General features: G+C 48.0%; 6 protein-coding genes across 6 annotated transcripts; 3 read left to right on the top strand and 3 right to left on the bottom strand.

The window, feature by feature from the left end:
• Positions 1 to 1,554: 1,554 nt before the first annotated feature.
• KD926_005813 (uncharacterized protein) lies at positions 1,555 to 3,154 on the top strand (the record flags this gene model as incomplete). The annotated part of the gene is made up of 4 exons (XM_053097662.1): positions 1,555 to 1,690; positions 1,751 to 1,989; positions 2,044 to 2,116; positions 2,184 to 3,154. 4 exons carry the CDS (start codon positions 1,555 to 1,557, stop codon positions 3,152 to 3,154), a joined length of 1,419 nt encoding a protein of 472 aa, XP_052960851.1.
• Positions 3,155 to 3,814: 660 nt separating this feature from the next.
• On the bottom strand, positions 3,815 to 4,198 carry KD926_005812 (uncharacterized protein; the record flags this gene model as incomplete). Its single annotated transcript, XM_053097651.1, has 1 exon — positions 3,815 to 4,198. The coding sequence occupies one exon, from the start codon at positions 4,196 to 4,198 to the stop codon at positions 3,815 to 3,817; it is 384 nt and encodes a 127-aa protein (XP_052960850.1).
• An 82-nt stretch (positions 4,199 to 4,280) lies between these two features.
• KD926_005811 (uncharacterized protein) lies at positions 4,281 to 4,740 on the bottom strand (the record flags this gene model as incomplete). The annotated part of the gene is made up of 2 exons (XM_053097640.1): positions 4,281 to 4,640; positions 4,690 to 4,740. The coding sequence occupies 2 exons, from the start codon at positions 4,738 to 4,740 to the stop codon at positions 4,281 to 4,283; spliced, it is 411 nt and encodes a 136-aa protein (XP_052960849.1).
• Positions 4,741 to 9,031: 4,291 nt separating this feature from the next.
• KD926_005810 (putative pectinesterase precursor) lies at positions 9,032 to 10,393 on the top strand (the record flags this gene model as incomplete). The annotated part of the gene is made up of 7 exons (XM_053097629.1): positions 9,032 to 9,148; positions 9,202 to 9,338; positions 9,393 to 9,472; positions 9,529 to 9,675; positions 9,751 to 9,811; positions 9,872 to 10,065; positions 10,134 to 10,393. The coding sequence occupies 7 exons, from the start codon at positions 9,032 to 9,034 to the stop codon at positions 10,391 to 10,393; spliced, it is 996 nt and encodes a 331-aa protein (XP_052960848.1).
• Positions 10,394 to 11,194: 801 nt separating this feature from the next.
• On the top strand, positions 11,195 to 11,614 carry KD926_005809 (uncharacterized protein; the record flags this gene model as incomplete). Its single annotated transcript, XM_053097618.1, has 1 exon — positions 11,195 to 11,614. One exon carries the CDS (start codon positions 11,195 to 11,197, stop codon positions 11,612 to 11,614), a length of 420 nt encoding a protein of 139 aa, XP_052960847.1.
• Positions 11,615 to 11,641: 27 nt separating this feature from the next.
• KD926_005808 (Major Facilitator Superfamily protein) lies at positions 11,642 to 14,198 on the bottom strand (the record flags this gene model as incomplete). The annotated part of the gene is made up of 7 exons (XM_053097607.1): positions 11,642 to 11,895; positions 11,956 to 12,069; positions 12,116 to 12,491; positions 12,551 to 12,813; positions 13,003 to 13,173; positions 13,324 to 14,041; positions 14,091 to 14,198. 7 exons carry the CDS (start codon positions 14,196 to 14,198, stop codon positions 11,642 to 11,644), a joined length of 2,004 nt encoding a protein of 667 aa, XP_052960846.1.
• Between the last annotated feature and the right edge of the window lie 3,338 nt (positions 14,199 to 17,536).

The following is a 17,536-nucleotide window of genomic DNA, read 5'->3' as shown; positions in this document are numbered from 1 at the left end:
GACTCTCCGTTGGCATCTGAGCCAGGAGCGAATAGAAATCCATATCAGAATTCCACCCTTTATTATTGCACAAACTGTGTAACAACCAACCTTGAGAACCCTCGATCACGAAGGAAACCTTTCCCCGCATAATTATCGTCGTACAACGGGAAGGGTTCTTTGTTTGTGGGTGCTTCGATTCAAGTAGAGAGTGGTCTTGGTAAAGATGGCAGAGTCAAGATAAAGTCGGTCGCGGAAGTCTTTATATCTTCCTTAATCGGGACTTTTCTCTAGAACCTGGTCTTGAAGTATACACCCTGGAAGATGAACTTTATGTGCCCCCACATATCAGTATCGAATGAGGACTCAGGGTGCTACAGCTAACACTAGCCCTCTACTTAGTTGTATTTGCCCCCTAAATCAAGGTAAATATTTCCATTTCGATCGATGGCACGTTCCTTTCTATGGCTGGGGAATGCTATGCTAGATAACACTTGCCAACTATGCAGCACTAATACTAAGTACCACAATACCCCCAGCACATCGCATCAAACCTCTTTTAATATGATACTGCGCAGTTCGATCAATGGCTTCCGAGCCATTGATTCGCGGGAATGGAATACCTTTCGGCACATCCTTCCCCAGCGCGTTGCACAAAGGTTCCCAGCCCTCCTTGACATGAAAGAACACCAGACGATCCGCAGGAACAACCTTCAACATTCAATGTGTCTGCGGTAGACCAACGAGTTCGTTCTCTCCTTTCCGTAGATGCTGTCCCACTGCACATGCAACATGTTGATGTAGTCAACGAAATGTCGCATCCCGGGGAGCGGCAACAAAACTGCGCGAAGAAACTATAACGTCGCTAAATTAGCGGCCTGGTCCATGCTCTTATCCTAGGAAGCCGGATCCCGCACGGTACATATAACCATGGCATCCAGGTAAAGCTCCAGCAGTTCTGGAACGAGCTGGAAACTAGGAGCGTCAGTAATTGCGACATAGCCGCTCAAGCGTTCCGCCATGAGAAAAAGGGCCTTCTGTCGGTCCTCCCGCTTCCCAGTGGCCCAGTTTTAAATATGACGTGCTATGCCTGTTCCTACGCCATTCGGCAGTTCTAGCTGTCAACAAAAAGCTGACACAAGAGATTCAAGCAAGGGGTTATCTTCAATAATAGCAATTGGGACACCTCCGATGCTGATCATCCACGCCAAGTAGATTATCTGTCAAACAATGGGTCTATATTCGTGTTATCATGCATGTCAGTTGTTACTGGTGTGGTGATGCTTGCCGGTGATGGCATCATCTGCACTAATGCCGCTAGACAGGACACCAGCCCGTCATATCGCTAAAACCTCGGCCGGTGTTAACTTCTTGCTCTGCCTAAAAGACGGGACATAATGAACAAGCGTCATAATGGTTTTTATCATGCCTCCGAAAGCAATCACGCTATTCAGAGTTATGTGAGTTATGTTTACGAACCCGGTGAGCCGCGGATTTATATTCCAATCTCGCCCCCGCGCATTATGAACAAGGCTTCTTGGATATCATCAGTCTCAAGCGACCGCTAGACTTCCAATGACTGGTGTTATTAGCAATGAGCCTCTTGTGCCTCGGAACAGCTTGCATGCGTTCTATCGGGGCACACTCTTCAACTCGATTCTCATCGGTCTAGTCAGCTTTACACAACCGGGCATATGGGGTGCTCTATCAAGTCAGTTTACATTCTTCATCAATTCACACCATCATGGCTAACCGGAGTGGTGCAATGAAGACCTTGGAGCCGGTGGGCTTGCGACTCCCTTTTTCGTCAACGCGGCAAATGTCATCACCTTCGCGATCATGATTTTTATGAGTCCACTGTGCGCCGTTCTGAGTAATAGATGGAGTTTGAAATGGGTTCTGATTTTTGGAACCCTTGGGTATGCGCCTTATTCGGCGGCATTGTATACGAACAGCGTCTACGGCACGCAGTGGTTTATGCTGTTTGGAGCAGCGACCTGTGGCTTTTCTGTAAGTGAACAGTTTTGTTGAAGGGTATTCCCGACCATGGCTTATATACTGTAGGCGGCAGCGCTTTGGGTCTCCGAGGCAGCAATCGGTGTTGGATATCCTGAGGAACATCGGAAAGGAACTTACAGTATGCTTAAAGCTTGCCTCTCCTGATAGTTAAGACTGTTCACTCAGCTGACGATCCCTATAACTAGTTTCAATATGGTTCGCCCTGAACAAAATCGGTTCAATCGTGGCAACGTCAATCGAACTCGCCCTGAACGTCCAAGGTGACCAAAAAGGAACCATCAGCCCAGACACATATCTCATCTTGATCGCACTGCAGTGTCTGGGTCTCCCGCTCGCCTTCCTCGTCAGTCCGGTCAACAAGCTGATCCGCAGCGATGGCACACGACCCGTCCTGCCCCGTCGAACCACCCTAGCTGAAGGATTCCGTGGCTTCTGGCGCGTCTGCAAAAGACCCGAGATTGCTGCTCTCATCCCTATCTTTCTGACGAGTCAATGGGCGCAAACATACGAGGGCAATTACCTAGCGACATACTTTACCGTGCGCTCGCGAGCTCTCGCAGCGTTCGTCGTCACTTGGGTCGGATTAGGCGTCAACATCGCCTTCGGCTGGTTCCTGGACAGCAAACTTTTCGGTCGACGGTCGACGCGCGCGCGAGCTGGCTGGATCCTGCTAATCGCATCATATACCGCCACCTATGTGTACAATCTCGTCGTGCAGGCCGAATACGCACGCACGAACCCGACATTCGATATCGGATCGCCTGGCTATGCTCGTGCGGTAGGCGTGTACTGCCTCTTCTTCGTCCCTTATAATGCCTTCGCCGTATGGGGCTATTGGGCTCTAGGAACCTTCGATCGGAGTATCGAGAATTTGACATTTTCGGCGGCGTTGCTTCGTGGGAGCGAGTCGCTGGCTAGCACAATCTCGTATGGGCTGGGCGCGTCGAAGGATGTGTCGCTGTTAACGAATCTTATTGTCGCCGCGGCGTTGTTTTGGGCGTCCGTTCCGACCACAACTTGGAGTACGTGGCAGGTCAAGAATGAAGATGAAGTGCAGGATGAGATGGAAGAGACGGAGAGTACTGGTGAGAGTGGAGGTGAGAGCCAGGGTCAGACGGAAGGTGTTAGTGTGATTGCGAAGGGAGCAGGGGTCTGATAGACATCCTTCTGTTGATTGGGTGGGAAGGCGCAGAGAAACAATCACCATAGTATCGAATAAGTCTGATCATTTACGATAAACTTACCTGAAGGCTATTAGTCTAATAGATTATGAGATCTTGAGCACTACGTGCACCGTTGAGTGCTTATCATGTGATGTCACACTTTTGGGTAGCCCTAAGTTCGGGCATGTACTTTTGGTAAAGAAAACATTGAAACCACAACCCCAACTTGGCCATGCATCTAGGCTTGCAGCTCAGCAGTTCTGTGTTGATTCAAAGGCTGCTGCACAAAGTAGAAAATGTCACAGGATGTGCTTTCGCCATGAGATCCTGAGATACGGGTTAGGAGTGGAATAACCATATCATTGTCACGTTGAAGCAAAAGCATTGTCCCAATATAGATGTTGTCCATTGAAATTCCTGATGGTCATTTGATTCTACTGCCTCCCCTTACTCAATCAATCAATCAATCAATCAATCAATCAATCAATCAATCAATCAATCAATCAATCAATCAATCAATCAATCAATCAAAATTCTATTAACCTGATGAAGCCTATCTATTGAAACGCTAAGCTATGCAGGCGCTACGCCGACTGAAGCAGAATTTCGAACCCATACGCCACATAAACCCTCAAAGCAGTAGACAAAGGAAATCAAAAAGTAACACAACTGAACCAGCTGCCACACGCCTGCCGCGTGCCTACTGCGCCTCTAGGCGCTGTTCTCTCCTTCCACTCCATTCTATTTGTAGTATTCCTGCATGTGCGCGTCGTATAGCCAGTTGAGACTCCCTGGCCCTTGGCGTTCGTGTAACTATCGTCTTCCTCGTTTAGATCCAGTCCCTCTAGGAGGGTGCTGGATTCCGGGACCTCTTCGTCCTCCTCGTCGTTAAACGTGGCGAATCGGAACTGCTGTAGGAGGCCTGTTCGTTGCATGAAATCGGCGACGTAGCGTATCGCCTGCGGGTGGTTCATGACTGCGTCGTTGTCCTGTATACGCCCACGCAGTCCCTCGATAGAGTCGAGGCGTTCCATCATTATTCTCCGACTAGCAAGATGCAGCGAGCACTCCATAAGGACGTGTTTAAGCATTTGAGAGCCTAATTCACACCCGCAGCGGTCAGAGTCGACCTGATTTATCTTGAAGAGGGAATGCCTCAATCCGATCCTCATAGTGCGCATCTGGATGATTATAGAGGTCTGGGGCTTGATCAGGCCCTCGTACATCCTTAAGACCTTCTTGGGCCTCTTCTTGCTGCACAGAGACAAGCTCCTGCGAGCTGTGTGGCGGTGTAGATCCTTCTTGAAACCTTACTGTAGAGCGATTCCGCTCCGTTGGCCGGCTGGTTGACCGGGTCAATCTCTCCCTCTCTCCCCCAGATCCCGCAGCCCGCCCCTCGCTGTTGGGCGGGCCAGAGGTCTCCGTGTCGCTACCCACGGAGGGATGATCCTGTAGATAGGGCGGGATGCGGTGTAGGGACTGCCGATATTAAGCTGCAGTTTGCACCCGCTCCTGCTCCGCTACGTACCTCGTACAAACTCTCGACCAGGCGGCGTGCGCTTCGCCGCATCCAGCGCATTTGCGCCCCTGGCCACCGGTGGCGGACCTGGTCGCAGGACCGGGTCTCGTGGCCCTCGGCACAGAGGCCGCAGGTTGTTTTATTCGAACAAACGATTCCTATATGTCCATGCTGACATTTGAAGCATCGCCGAATCCGCGCGTTCCTATCGTATAGAACAAATGAACGAATTCGCGTCGGCGTGGAGGTTCAGTACGCAGGTGAGATAATTCTGATTTGGTGTTTGCCGCCTCGGGAACCCCTGAAAGGGCCGGCCACGGGGTTTCCGCCCCAACCATCTCGAAAACCCCTATAGAGATAGAATCATTCGATAGCTGCTGGAGTTATTGACAAACTGGTCTGTTCTGGAGGCCGTAGCCGTCGTGGTGGTTGAGTAATTTCAAAAATTAGATTCGCGTCGAAGTTGTTGTTTTGCTCCCCTTACTCAGTTGGAGAATTAGATTTATGGGCCTACGAAGATCTTGTGTCTTTGCTTCGATATTTGGTGACCAGTTGTAACCAGCATTCTTCTACCGCTTATAATTGCCCAGGATCGATCGACTCCAGTAGAGCCAATCGCCCCGAATATCACGATGGCCGCATCCCATCAATCGATCATCAGTGATGTGATCAAAGACGCCTGGACGGGCTCGGCTGGTGTTAACCCCGAGGAGAAACCAATGACGTACCCCGTCTCAGCCCGACCCTCTTAGTTAACTGCCTAGTTGGCAGCAGCTGAGACGGTTGAATTTTCCCGTCTACTCCGTACGCTGGGTCTCCCAAAGAACCCCTACCTCCTCTTCTCCTAGCTATGACGCCCTTACTATAATAACCGTTGTCCGTGTTTCCTCTTATCTTCTTGCCCGATAGCAGCTTGAGTAAGTGGATTCCAAGAAATGGTCACTTGTTTTCATTCTTTCCTCGCGCCTAAACTCCCAATTAATCCACCCTGGCAAATCAATGCTCGTGTCTCATTGTATATTTGCAGATGAGAGGCCTAATCGAACATTTCTATTGAACGAGGTGATCTTCGCTAAAGTTGACGGCAAATCCCTAGAGCCTTATCCAGCCTGAGTCGACTACTACCTCATATCTCATGCCACCCAATGTTTCAGAGTAGGTTTCTACCACAACGGCGGGTGAGATGTAAGACGTATGATCCTAAGAGATTCCGATAATATATCATAAGTGGCGTCCGAATTTTCATCGTTGGTTATTGATCCAGCTTGAAATAGAATGTTTTTGCAAGTCGGGTAAAGGTACAAAACGCCACATGGCTGTTTCGTCTGTTTTATACATCCCATTCCAGTGATATTAAAGCTAGGGCTTATCCGGCAGCCACGTATCCGTCTGCCACTTTCCTGTGGGATGCAACCCTTAGTGGATGCTAGAACGTAACTTCAACTGCGTCCTTGGATCGTTGAGAGGGAACCATAGATGTCTCCATAATCAAACGAACCACATCGCTATCATGGTAGATCAACTGGTCTATTGCTTTGCACCTTGACCAACATAGTTGACATGGAAAATGCAAGACAACAGGATCCGGAAGAGAATCTTCAGTTTTTCTCCAGTCTGGTTTAATGATGCGCTCATTTAGTACTAAGCACACAGCACTTTTATTCCCCTTGCTCCTTCGCTTGAGACATCCTTCTAATTTCTCATGATTTCTTTGGAGATCCGAACTAACTTTGTTCTAAGCTCACAAAGCCACGGACGCATCTTTAATCAGGGAATGTGAGAATATTTCCGACGGTCTGATTTGAATCCCAGGTTTTTCTGCGCGGTTGTTCTGACAGGATACGTAACAGAATAGTCGCACGGTTAAAACAGTGCACTCTATGCCCGGAACAGACACCACGCCATGCTTAGCTCCCTGGCGTCTCTTGGGTCGGAAGTAGCTTTTAGGTTAGTCGAGTAGATGTCTCTTTATAGTATTGTGAATCCTAAATCTATTTGTGCTTCTCACCTCGAATATAGACTACTTCTACCGCGTATCTAATAACATGAGAGGCTATGTCTGTCCCCTCCGCTGTAGGGCTATAAACAAGAACTTCTTCAGGGATCCTGACGACCTGAGAGTTTGTTACTCTGCCCTTCAAGAGGGTTCAGAGTCCGCGAAGAGTCATAGCCACTCCAGAAAATGATGCCTCCTGAGGTCCTCTCAAGGGTCAATCCGAGTGAGGCGGACGGAGGATTCCGTGCGCGCTAACTCGTGTCGGGCAGGATATAGTATGGGGAGTTGGCTACTTAAGATGGTTATTCTATGGCCTTTGCACTGCAAGGTCTGTCGAAACGGTGATGGATATTCTTGGATCATCTGGCCGGGCATCATAGGCAGGTAGTTAAAAATAAAAAATAAAAAAATAAAATAAAATAAAATAAAATAAAATAAAATAAAATAAAATAAAAAAACCACAGCAGTGGACTGCCTTCTGAAAGAGAAGGATTTAGGTGATTTCGATGCCATTCTTGCATTCACATCATTTACACCCAAATCAGGCATATTGGATTAGACCCAGAATATAGCCCAGAATATTTCTAGTGGCTATTCAATCCCATGATTTTGTGCCAGGCTTTTGTGCAGTCTCTAGATGTCGGATACATGTGAATAGCAGCAGGAAAGTTGTACGTTAAACATATCTGTCGGCAGATTCAATGTTATCTTTTTTTTTTTGACGTGGTGATCGGGGGAGGGGAGAATCAAGGGCTTCTAGGTCTTGATCTTCCGATTCAACCACGGCGGAGGGATCTTTCTACAGAAACTCGTTACTTGTGGTAACAGTCTAATTCGATCTACGAGAAATGTTACGCAAGTTTGATTAGGGGCTGGTACTCGAGAGATTCGTAAATCAGAATCCTGTCGGATCTACGGTGTTTCCGTCATATAAAGAAATATACATGTCCGAAGGGAGGTCACACCCTAACACCTTATAAGCAAATCAAGTCAGTTATACGAGTTTGCCCCTCCTTCATTCCCTTGTTTCAGCCAGCTGTCTTCCTCGTGAACCCCGACTATGAGATTCACACGGATACTAGAGGTTATGCATTTCAAAGCATAGCCTTGCGAAGCTGTACTTTCATCTTGGCTTCGAAGAAGAGATGACGGGGGAAAGACCTGCGAAATATGAGGAGCCGCTCAAGTTCATATTTTTTATAATCGTCCTTAATATTTTCCCACTCTTTCATATCCCATAACCCACATACAGTGTCCACTAGTCCAAGTCGTACATCGAAACCGAAACTTCTAATCGAGGCCGAATGTCACCCTATTTTCACCAGGTCGGCACCCAGTCAACTATTAACTGTAGACTAGCCATGAACCGGTCGATTAGTAGTGAGGTGGATGACTAGCGAATCCCGGTTGTTGTATATTTTTACTTTTTGCTTTTTATTCCTTCATTTCCGATTCAAAATGCCCCGTTTTCAATTTCATGGTAGTTAGTGGAATTTTGTTCATTGAATGGGGCCAGGGTACCCTATATAATTTCCCCCTATCAATGAGGCTGTGAGACTTCTGCACTCTACGAGGCGAGTGTTTTTGGAGAGATTCCACGGAGTATGGCCTAACGTCGGGTCAATTGTGCTTGCTGCCTTTCGGAGAATCACAGATGTTCGGAGATTATTCGGGGTACATACATCTAAATAGGGTCTGGGGGAGCTGGATGGGGAAACCAAGCACAGAGCGGATACAACTCCCCCTTTCCAAGTTTACTATAACGAATATATCCACGATGAGTTTAAATGTGATAGTCGTTATAGTGCGCGGTAATTAATAAGTTAATCAATATTAATCTCAGGTGATATATAATGTTTCTCCTGCCGGTAACCGTAGGGCTGTGGATCAGGCCACATGAATCAAATCCTGAACAACGGCAGAAGTTCTTGATTGATGCAAAAATTCCAAATTGGCACCAAACATCCCTGAGTTTCAACCTCCAGCTCCGCTCTTAACTGCGACAAGCTTCGGTAACTGTCTCCACCATATTCAATACCCCACCAATAATATCCTCTGAACTAGTGCCCTTAATCTTTTGAACCTCCTGGTGATTTCAAGTAAATTATTTTCTCCTTCACTGGGAACTACCGAACGCTCCACTCAGGAGCTTTAGTGCGCATCCTTCTCCGTGCAGCACTTTCCTCTCGAACGGGAACCGGTCGTCTCAGTCGCGAATTGTGAATTATAAAGACGGCAAGGCATCTTTGTCCCGTTGAGATGTTCTTTCTCATCCCGTCCTTTGCATCGTCGATCGTGTTGATCTTTTCCTCGTCTTGTGGTGTTCGTTAAACCTGAAACGTGAACTCTATCAATATGTTCAAATCAATTCTCGTGTCGACGTTCTTCGCGGCTACTGCTCTGGCAGCTAGTCGTATGACTGCTCCCGAGGGAGCCATCGTCGTTGCTAAGTCCGGTGGTGATTATACTACGGTACGTTGTATGGATTAGGGTATGGGAGTATCAGTTAGTGCTAATGGAAACAGATCAGCGATGCTGTCGGCAACCTGAGCACCACCGCCACTACCACACAGACTATCTTTATTGAGAAGGGTACCTATGATGAGCAGGTGTACATTCCCTCGATGAAGGGAGAGCTGCTCATCTATGGTCAGACGGACGAGTATGTTTGACCCATTGCGAACCTCCAATGGATTTGTGGCTGACAGAATCGAAGCACCACCACCTACGAACAGAACCTTGTCAAGGTCACTCACGACATCAAGCTGGCTGACGTCAAGAATGATGATGCAACTGGTTTGTGTTTCTTTACTCTGATTTTTCCTATCCATCCTAATATTCTCTGCTTTTAGCCACCGTCCGAAACCACGCTGAGAACTCTTCCATCTACAACTTGAACATCGAAAACAGCTGTGGCCAAGTCTGCCACCAGGCTTTGGCTCTTAGCGCCTATGGCGAGAACCAGGGATACTATGGCCTCAAGCTCACCGGATACCAGGGTATGTTCTAGCAGTCCATTACAGAGTGAAAAAGAAAAAAGAAAAAACAAAGAGGAAAACTAATCTCGGCAAAAGACACTCTTCTCGCTCAGTCCGGCAACCAGATCTATGCTAAGAACTACATCGAGGGCGCTGTGTATGTTCAAACCCCGATCACCGACCACATACCCATAGACTAACAAGCCAATCTGTCCAGCGACTTCATCTTCGGCCAGAGCGCTCGCGCCTGGTTCCACTCCTGCGACATCCGCGTGCTGGAAGGCCCCTCGGCCGGTTACATCACGGCCAACGGTCGCCGATCCGAGTCCGACGAGTCATACTATGTGATCCACAAGTCGAACGTTGAGGCCGCCGAGGGCAACTCTGTCTCTGCGGGAATTTACTACCTGGGTACGCTGCGCCCTCTTGTCCCTATTTCATGTACCTTCTATACCTCAGACGCTAATGACCGACTATAGGCCGCCCCTGGTCCCAATATTCCCGTGTTGTCTTCCAGAAGACCGCCCTGTCCGACGTGATCAACTCCGCCGGCTGGTCTGAGTGGTCCACCTTGACTGCCAACACCGAGAACGTCACCTACACCGAGTACGGTAACACCGGCAAGGGAGCCAAGGGTACGCGTGCTAGCTTCTCGGAGAAGTTGGACAAGGCCATCTCTATCTCGGAGATTCTGGGCGCTGATTGGCAGAGCTGGGTTGACACCAGATATGTCAACTAAGTGCAATCTTGTGAGCTGCTCTTGGAGATCAACTCGCGCGATAAAATCCCAGAAATAATCGGTCTTCTTGTTTCTCAAACATGTATTATTAGCTACATTAAATTATAATTGACCTTGACGGTTATGCACACTAGCCCCAAATTTTCTAAATGGGCAACTGAATATCTACTTGCTCGATCGGTGTTCCAATTTCTCGATTTGCTCGATAAAGGACCAAGAGTTTTTCTTTTTGGTCTGTCGCCGAAATGGAGGGTTTCTGACACCCCGGGTTGCGGTTTGATTCGGTCGATCCTTTGTTCACATCAAAAGGTTCTTGCCAGAGCCGTGTTTTATTTGTACAGGGTATATCTGGCTTCTTATGTCAAGTCAATGTTTCATACAAGGAGAGAATAAAGGGAGCTCGAGCATTGATCTATCAACTAAATTGTTCCAGAAACTCTCTTTGTACCGGCAACAAATAGAATTTATCCTTTCGGCCCATTGTCAACCTATACAAGAGCATTTGGGGCAAACAATGAGCTGGAAATCCTGCTCCCCATATAAGGCGAACATGTCCACATCGAAAACTTGAAGGTGTATATTTCATGATTTCTAAAGCGAACATATGGAGCTTTTCAGTTCTAACTATTACACAAAACTATCTTTACCATCCATAACAGACTATAAGTACCATTCAAGAACAGTCTCGATTGCCGTCCAACCCAAATCCTATCTCAACTCCCAGATATATATATTTAAATTTCCTTACACAGTTTTATAGTGTACTTTTAATTCGACCAAGCTTCCAAACAGTCAGACATCATGCGTTGTTCAATTTGTCACCATTCGTATACCTACGAAGTGCAAACAAGCTGGCTGGTATTCGAGAACCAGTATGATTGTGAGTGTCATGCCTACCCTGGGAGATATTCCAAGGCCGTACCGGGAGCTTTCCCCGAGGACGAGTTTGTCACGATCCCCCTCGACGAAAAAGTGAACAGTGAAGGACAAAAGGACCGCGCCGAGAAGATCAGACTCCAAGCATGCGACAAGATAGAACGAGCTGTGGAGGAGCGAGCCAGGGCTGTGTGGGACTCCCAGGAGCCCAAGCCTGAGGAAAAGCCCAAGCCAATACGTATCACGGTGCCGTGCATCGACACCCTGCCGTTCGATCGCTCGTCCGTCTTCGTCCGTCGTCAGACTCATTCTCTCCATCACCTAGTCAAATCTCGCCAGTCATGATTTGAGAGCCAGGGATATGTCAATCAGCTACCGTACCGTCGGGTCTCGGATTGGTCGCGCGATTCGTGTTGCTCTAATCGCCCCAAAACCGGACTTGAAAAGCTTCGTGAGAAAAGCAGTCAGCTCGGGGCTCTCCAAAGAAGCGCCTCCGTCGCGCAGGGTCGTCGCATGGTATAATCTGTTCAGGAGCACTGAGTCGGTAATGGCGAGCCGCCGGAGGTACTCGGTCGGGTCTCTGCCTGGCTCGGTGGTGCTGGAGCTTAGGCCAATGCGATTGCTTCCTTGGATGGGACCAACAGGGCGACTTCGAATAGAGTCCGGAATTTGATGTCAACCCTGACCTGGACCAAGGGATATCGACTGTTTCATTGGCCCTAGTTGTACGGTCGCTGGGCTGTCGTGATCCTCACCAGTGTCCAAGAAATTGCCGTCCACTTCATCCAATATTGTCACTCCTATAAAACGTCAGCAAATGATACAATATATCTCTAGATGACCTACTCTTAACCTCCCAATCGCGCTTGGTGTTACTCATATTGGTATCCCCATCCCCATCCCCATCCACAGCCGCATACTCGACGAGGCACCAGTTATAGGTTCCTTTGTTACTGTAAGTGGTGGCCGGGTGCTGGCGATCGGTCCAGCAGTATCCATTCCACGGTTTATTATTCGTATAACCAGGAAGTCTGTACACCTCATCCTGCGCGAAATGGTTGATGGCACAGATGACCCCTTTCGCTCCACCCACACTTCCATATGTCGAGTCCTGGTATCGGAAGCTGGTGGCAGACCACCAGTCGCTTGCTTCGACAGGGTCTTTTTGGATCCATGTGGCGTCGTAGTCGCGCTTGAAGACCCAGGATTCTTTGTTGTTGTTCTGCGGGTTTGGATTAGCTGTACTGCACTGTCATGGGTAGAAAGTGATGGACTGCGTACCCGTTGTTCGCTTTCGATTCCCTCTGGGAGCGGCTGCTTGGTTGGGTACTCTTTGAGCCGCTGGACGTACCCCTGTTTCCCCTGCGATCCCGGTGTAGTCCAGGCTAGAACCCCGTTGTGTTCAGTAAGACGTCCAAGAATGTGTTTAGAAGTGGTCTTACGGCTGTTGGTACTCCATGGAACCCAGTAATCCCCACGTTGATCGTCGGCTTTTCGTTCTGGCTCCAGCTTGGCCCAGTTCGACTGGAATTCTCTCATTAATTCTGAAGCGGTCAGAGTACGGCCAAAACGAATTTTGACGAGACGCACTTACTAATGCATTGGCCGTACATATTGTTTTGATATCTAGGGACGCAGGTTGATGTCCGGCTGTCGGACGGCAGATACTCTCCTCCCTGCTCCGACGAGGCAAGGGAATTCGTCGCAGTCCAGCTCCAACTTCTTATGGTTACCTGTTCTCCCGACTGCATTGTTCAGGTTCTTCGTTGCTTGTTCGCAGAATCCACCGGGGCACTGGATTTTGCGACGCTTTTTTGGTAGGGAGTTGTTGCGAGTCCCAGGAGACCATGTAAATCTCGTCTGCCGTTTGTTCTCTGGCAGACCGAGAATCGGTGTGCAAAGGCCTGTAATGTGTTAACTAATGCTTAGATCATTGATATTGAGTTCTGCAATGTCATTCAAATACGCTCAATTGACTGGTGTCTCAGGTCAGTTATGTCTGTTTATCCATGTACCAGGCCCGATGCCCCGGGGCAGTAAAGAAGCTGACTTACATCGAAGCTCAGGAACTCTGATATCTCCAGAGCTCGAAGGCGGACATGAAAGGGGGTCCTTGACCTTGGGATCCAGGGGACCTTGTGTGTCATCAGCCCGGCGGACGAGCGTGTTAGACAGTGACAACGAATTGCTGCGACTGGAGATGGCATTGGTAGCGTTTTGTTCATCTGACAAGCTCCGTTTCTCGTCTTCTGCAGACATGGAGATCGACCCGGTCTTCTCGTAGATCTTGATAGTTTTATCTGGATTGTAGGCTTCTCGAGGACTCAGTGCCCAGTCAATGAAGTTCAGAAGCTGGGCAGTTGCCTTGTATCCGATATTGTAGATGAAGTATACACCTAACCTATAATTGAAAGCGTTGCTGTCTGTTTCATAGTCGCCCTGTGCCTGGAAGGACAGTATGCCTTTCAGATAACCCGTTAATTGAGCGTTCATGAGGGTTGATCCCCCCGTTAGCTTGCTGCCGCCAATCTTGATACCGACGTTTGCTTCTGGAGTAACTATGACGTTGAGCTGGGCATCCACTTCAACGCCTGCATGGAACACAGGCCCGACGTTAAATGGCGCTGGAGTCTGGGTGTCACTCTCGATACCAACGAGAGTTTCGTACTTGTTTTTAGAGTCTTCGTCCTGAGGCCAAAACACCTCTGCTTTTCCAAAGGAAACCTGGGCCCCGGCGTTTAGCTCCCCGTGCAGAGTGATTAACCTATCAATCTTTCCAAAGCCATCAGTAATCTACCTTCAGACTGGAATATAAACTTACCTGGCCATAGACGTCAAGCGTGGGTCCCACTGCTGCAATGCCCTTGACAGCAAGCCCGGGGTATGAGAGTGTGTCAATGATCTTCTTTCGGCCAGTGCTATGCTGCATCCTAGCGTTTCCTTCTGTCAGCGAATATGGGGCAATTTTACCGCTAGGATTCAACACCTTGCCGCTTCCGTCTAGATCAACTCTGACGGCATTTCATGGCTTCAAGATAAGCCGATTTCAAAGAAGCCACGTAGTCATATTGCATGTTAAATAGCTTCGTTTCGATCCTCTAAGTCAAGAGGATCAGACCTTCATTGAGCCTCGATTCTGCATACAAATTACTAGGCAATACGAAACCTTATTGTTCCAATACCTTCAATGTGAAGACCTAGATATGCCGTTGGCGACATGCCAAAGTAAGCAAACGCCTCTGGCTTGCCCGGGGGGATAAAGGTTGCTGAGATATAGGGCCAGGACAGTATTAGATAGCACAGTATTAGATAGCAGCAGTACGTTACTCCAGCATAATAGCCTTTGATTTATACTAACTAATGTCCCCTAAGATCCGTTAGTGATTTACTGTACAATCTTATTATGTATCATGCTGATACCCGCACCTTTTTACACTATTATCTCAGCAGGAAGATCAATAAAAATCTCCCTGCTATCATTCGCGGTTTTAACCCTGAAAAGATATTATACGTGCCGTGTGCCGGATGAGCCGGTCCGTCGATCCGAATCGCTCTTAGAAATTAACTATCGCACAATCGTCCTCTGTCAATCAAGATCCGGAAATCGCTGATCTGATTTGCCGGCGCAACGAGCTTAGTCGCCAAATGGGGCACCTATTGTCGAATTACTATAGAACAGAGCAATACGCAATATACAAGAAGCTGAACCAAGAGATCGCGGGTATTAGGTAGCGAGTACGGAACGCATTACTCACTTAGATTCAAGTAAAATATGACTGCGAGTAACTGATGTTTAAAATTAGATGTTAGCTGTCTAGATTTAACCTGTCTGAGGAAAAAAAATCTCTCAAGTGTTCGGAAACGGTACTACTGTTCTAAAAGTAACTGATTGAGAGTCTTCTTATCCTACCTCGCCCGACATTTGAGAAAGAAGTAACTAGACGGACAGAAGCAATTGATACTGTAGTTGCTTACGCTTTTTTTGAAGAAAGTAATATATACTATTTTCCGCGCGATAAGCGTTCTCTTACAGAACCTGCTGCTACCGGACCAGATTACAGTATCAACGGAAAGAAGCAATTGACCCAGCCTTCTTCCCCGATGAATAACAGACTGGTATCTACGATTCAATTGGTAATGAAGGACAAGCCCTCCGAGAAAAGTATCAAGAGGTCTTTCTTCTGTTTTATCTGCTTTGGTCAGCAGGATTTAGATATTGAAAAGCGAACGTACAAATTCTCCAGCTATGGAGATATTACTAAACATATCAAGCGAAAGTATCTTCGCCGTATCTCCACGCAGTCCGAAATAAGGTGTAATGTCTGCGACGAGTTTTTCTCATGAAAAATGCACCTCCAACGGCACGCATTTGATATGCATTCGACCGTGACATAACTTCGGCCTCTGCAACGACTACCTAGATTATAGTGAGTCAGTGGTCATGAAATTGTTACGACACTTGGATGTTCTTCCAAAAGGGTGCATAGCAGCCAGCTTGAATGGGGATTCGTGACCAAGGGATTCTCTGATTCTAACAGTGAACCGTATCTGAACTTATTGTTTCGTTTCTCCATAGATATATAGGTTTCTTCCCTCAAAACACGTGCAGGAGTTTCGCTTCGGGGATCGATTCTTCTATCATCATCAAGTAGCTAGTCAGGCTCTAACCTCTTATCAGGTAATAGCCTCAGAGTTTTTCCTGCTTGGTACATTTGTACCAGCTGACAGCCATTCAGCTAGACTGTATAAAAGTAGCTTTCATTGGCTGTGGGAACGTCTGCGGAATGAGGGTCCCGTACCGCAGCGTACCGAAGCCATTCATTTCGGCATTATGGCGAATAACAACAGAGAAAGGCAATGATCACCAATCTCCTTGCTTACAGCACGTGTGGTATTGCAATATCCGTAACAAGACCAGGCCACATACTAATATCCCCCCAGCTCAGATAGTCCTACATCTGCTGGTCGTTGGCGTCGTTGACAAAGGGGTAGATGAGGGCATCCAAGTGGGCGGTGTCACTGGGGCCGGTCATCGCGCTGGTCATCTCGGGCTGCGGCACCATCCCCGACGCAGTCCCATCCCGGCGCGCCGAATCCATCGCCGTAGCCAGGACAGGCAGAGCGGAGCCATGCACCGCGAGGTTGTCACAGTGCTTGCTTGCCTCGAAGATGCGCGACACGGCGTCCAGGGAGGTCTTGGCGGTATGGTCGAAGAACTGCATGCGCGCCAGGGTGACCATGGCGGTCTCGACCTGGGCCTGGCACGAGCGGATGGAGGCGCGCGGATCGTTGGCCGTCGGGTCGTTGATGAAGAAACCCAGCATGGGGATCATCAAGACCTACAACAGTATTATTGTCTATAATGGATAACCAAGTCGAACGAATATGATTCAATATCAAGCCTTTGCATTCGCATAGAAGTACAGGGAAACCTAACTGAATGGGGAAAACCTATACTAAGGCAGGAAGAATAACCTTGGTAAAGTTCTAAAGTTTTGAAACGAGCCCAGTGTCCGGTAGTGCAATACACCTGTATAAGCCGATTAGCATGGAATACAATGCAGTAAATGCAGTGAACAACCCTGGCGTAGTTCTTCTCAAACCCGCAGTCTCGCGCGCACATAGTTGTCTTATTATAGATACGTGGTCAGCCCTGTATTCTGGTAGTCACATCTCAACGTGAGGTTGAGCACTTACAAGCTATCCACATCCCATCTCAGTCAGCCCTGTGCGCTTGTAGCCACCTTAAGCCACTGGTTTAGTGATCATGCATTTCTGGTGTATATCAAATACGACTTTTGGTTGAAAGCTATCACAGGTTTGTATTCACCTTGGACACATTGTCGGAGTCCGACAGTCGGACTACGACTGGTAATCGTTACCACGAAATACTATAACTAGTACAGCAGGAGCTTGAAGAGCAAGCCGGGCTTAGACATACAGCTCGTCGCGCAAATGTTGAATTTAAATTTAATTGGACCATTTATGTTCCATCTGGACTTGATGTCAACCAATGAAATATCTGGTGAGCCTGGGCTAGCGTACGAACGTTTGTACCTTTAACAGAGTGCCTTGGTTCGATTGGCATGAAGGCCAAACCTGTCACGACTCGGCCGTGCCCTAGTTAGCCGTGCGGGTAAGCAGGGCGCTGACTCAATACTGAGTCATCATAGAAGGCACGCCCACTAACTAACGTATTTCCCCACCGAGTCGGCCACACCACCGAGTCGGCCCCCGCCTACCAACTTCTAATTACTAGGGCCTTTA

This window comes from Aspergillus affinis (assembly GCF_023601865.1).
Source record: "Aspergillus affinis strain CMG 70 chromosome Unknown NODE_2_length_704391_cov_89_054091, whole genome shotgun sequence".
Classification (NCBI taxonomy): Eukaryota; Fungi; Ascomycota; class Eurotiomycetes; order Eurotiales; family Aspergillaceae; genus Aspergillus; species Aspergillus affinis.
This window is presented reverse-complemented; position numbering and strand designations above follow the sequence as displayed.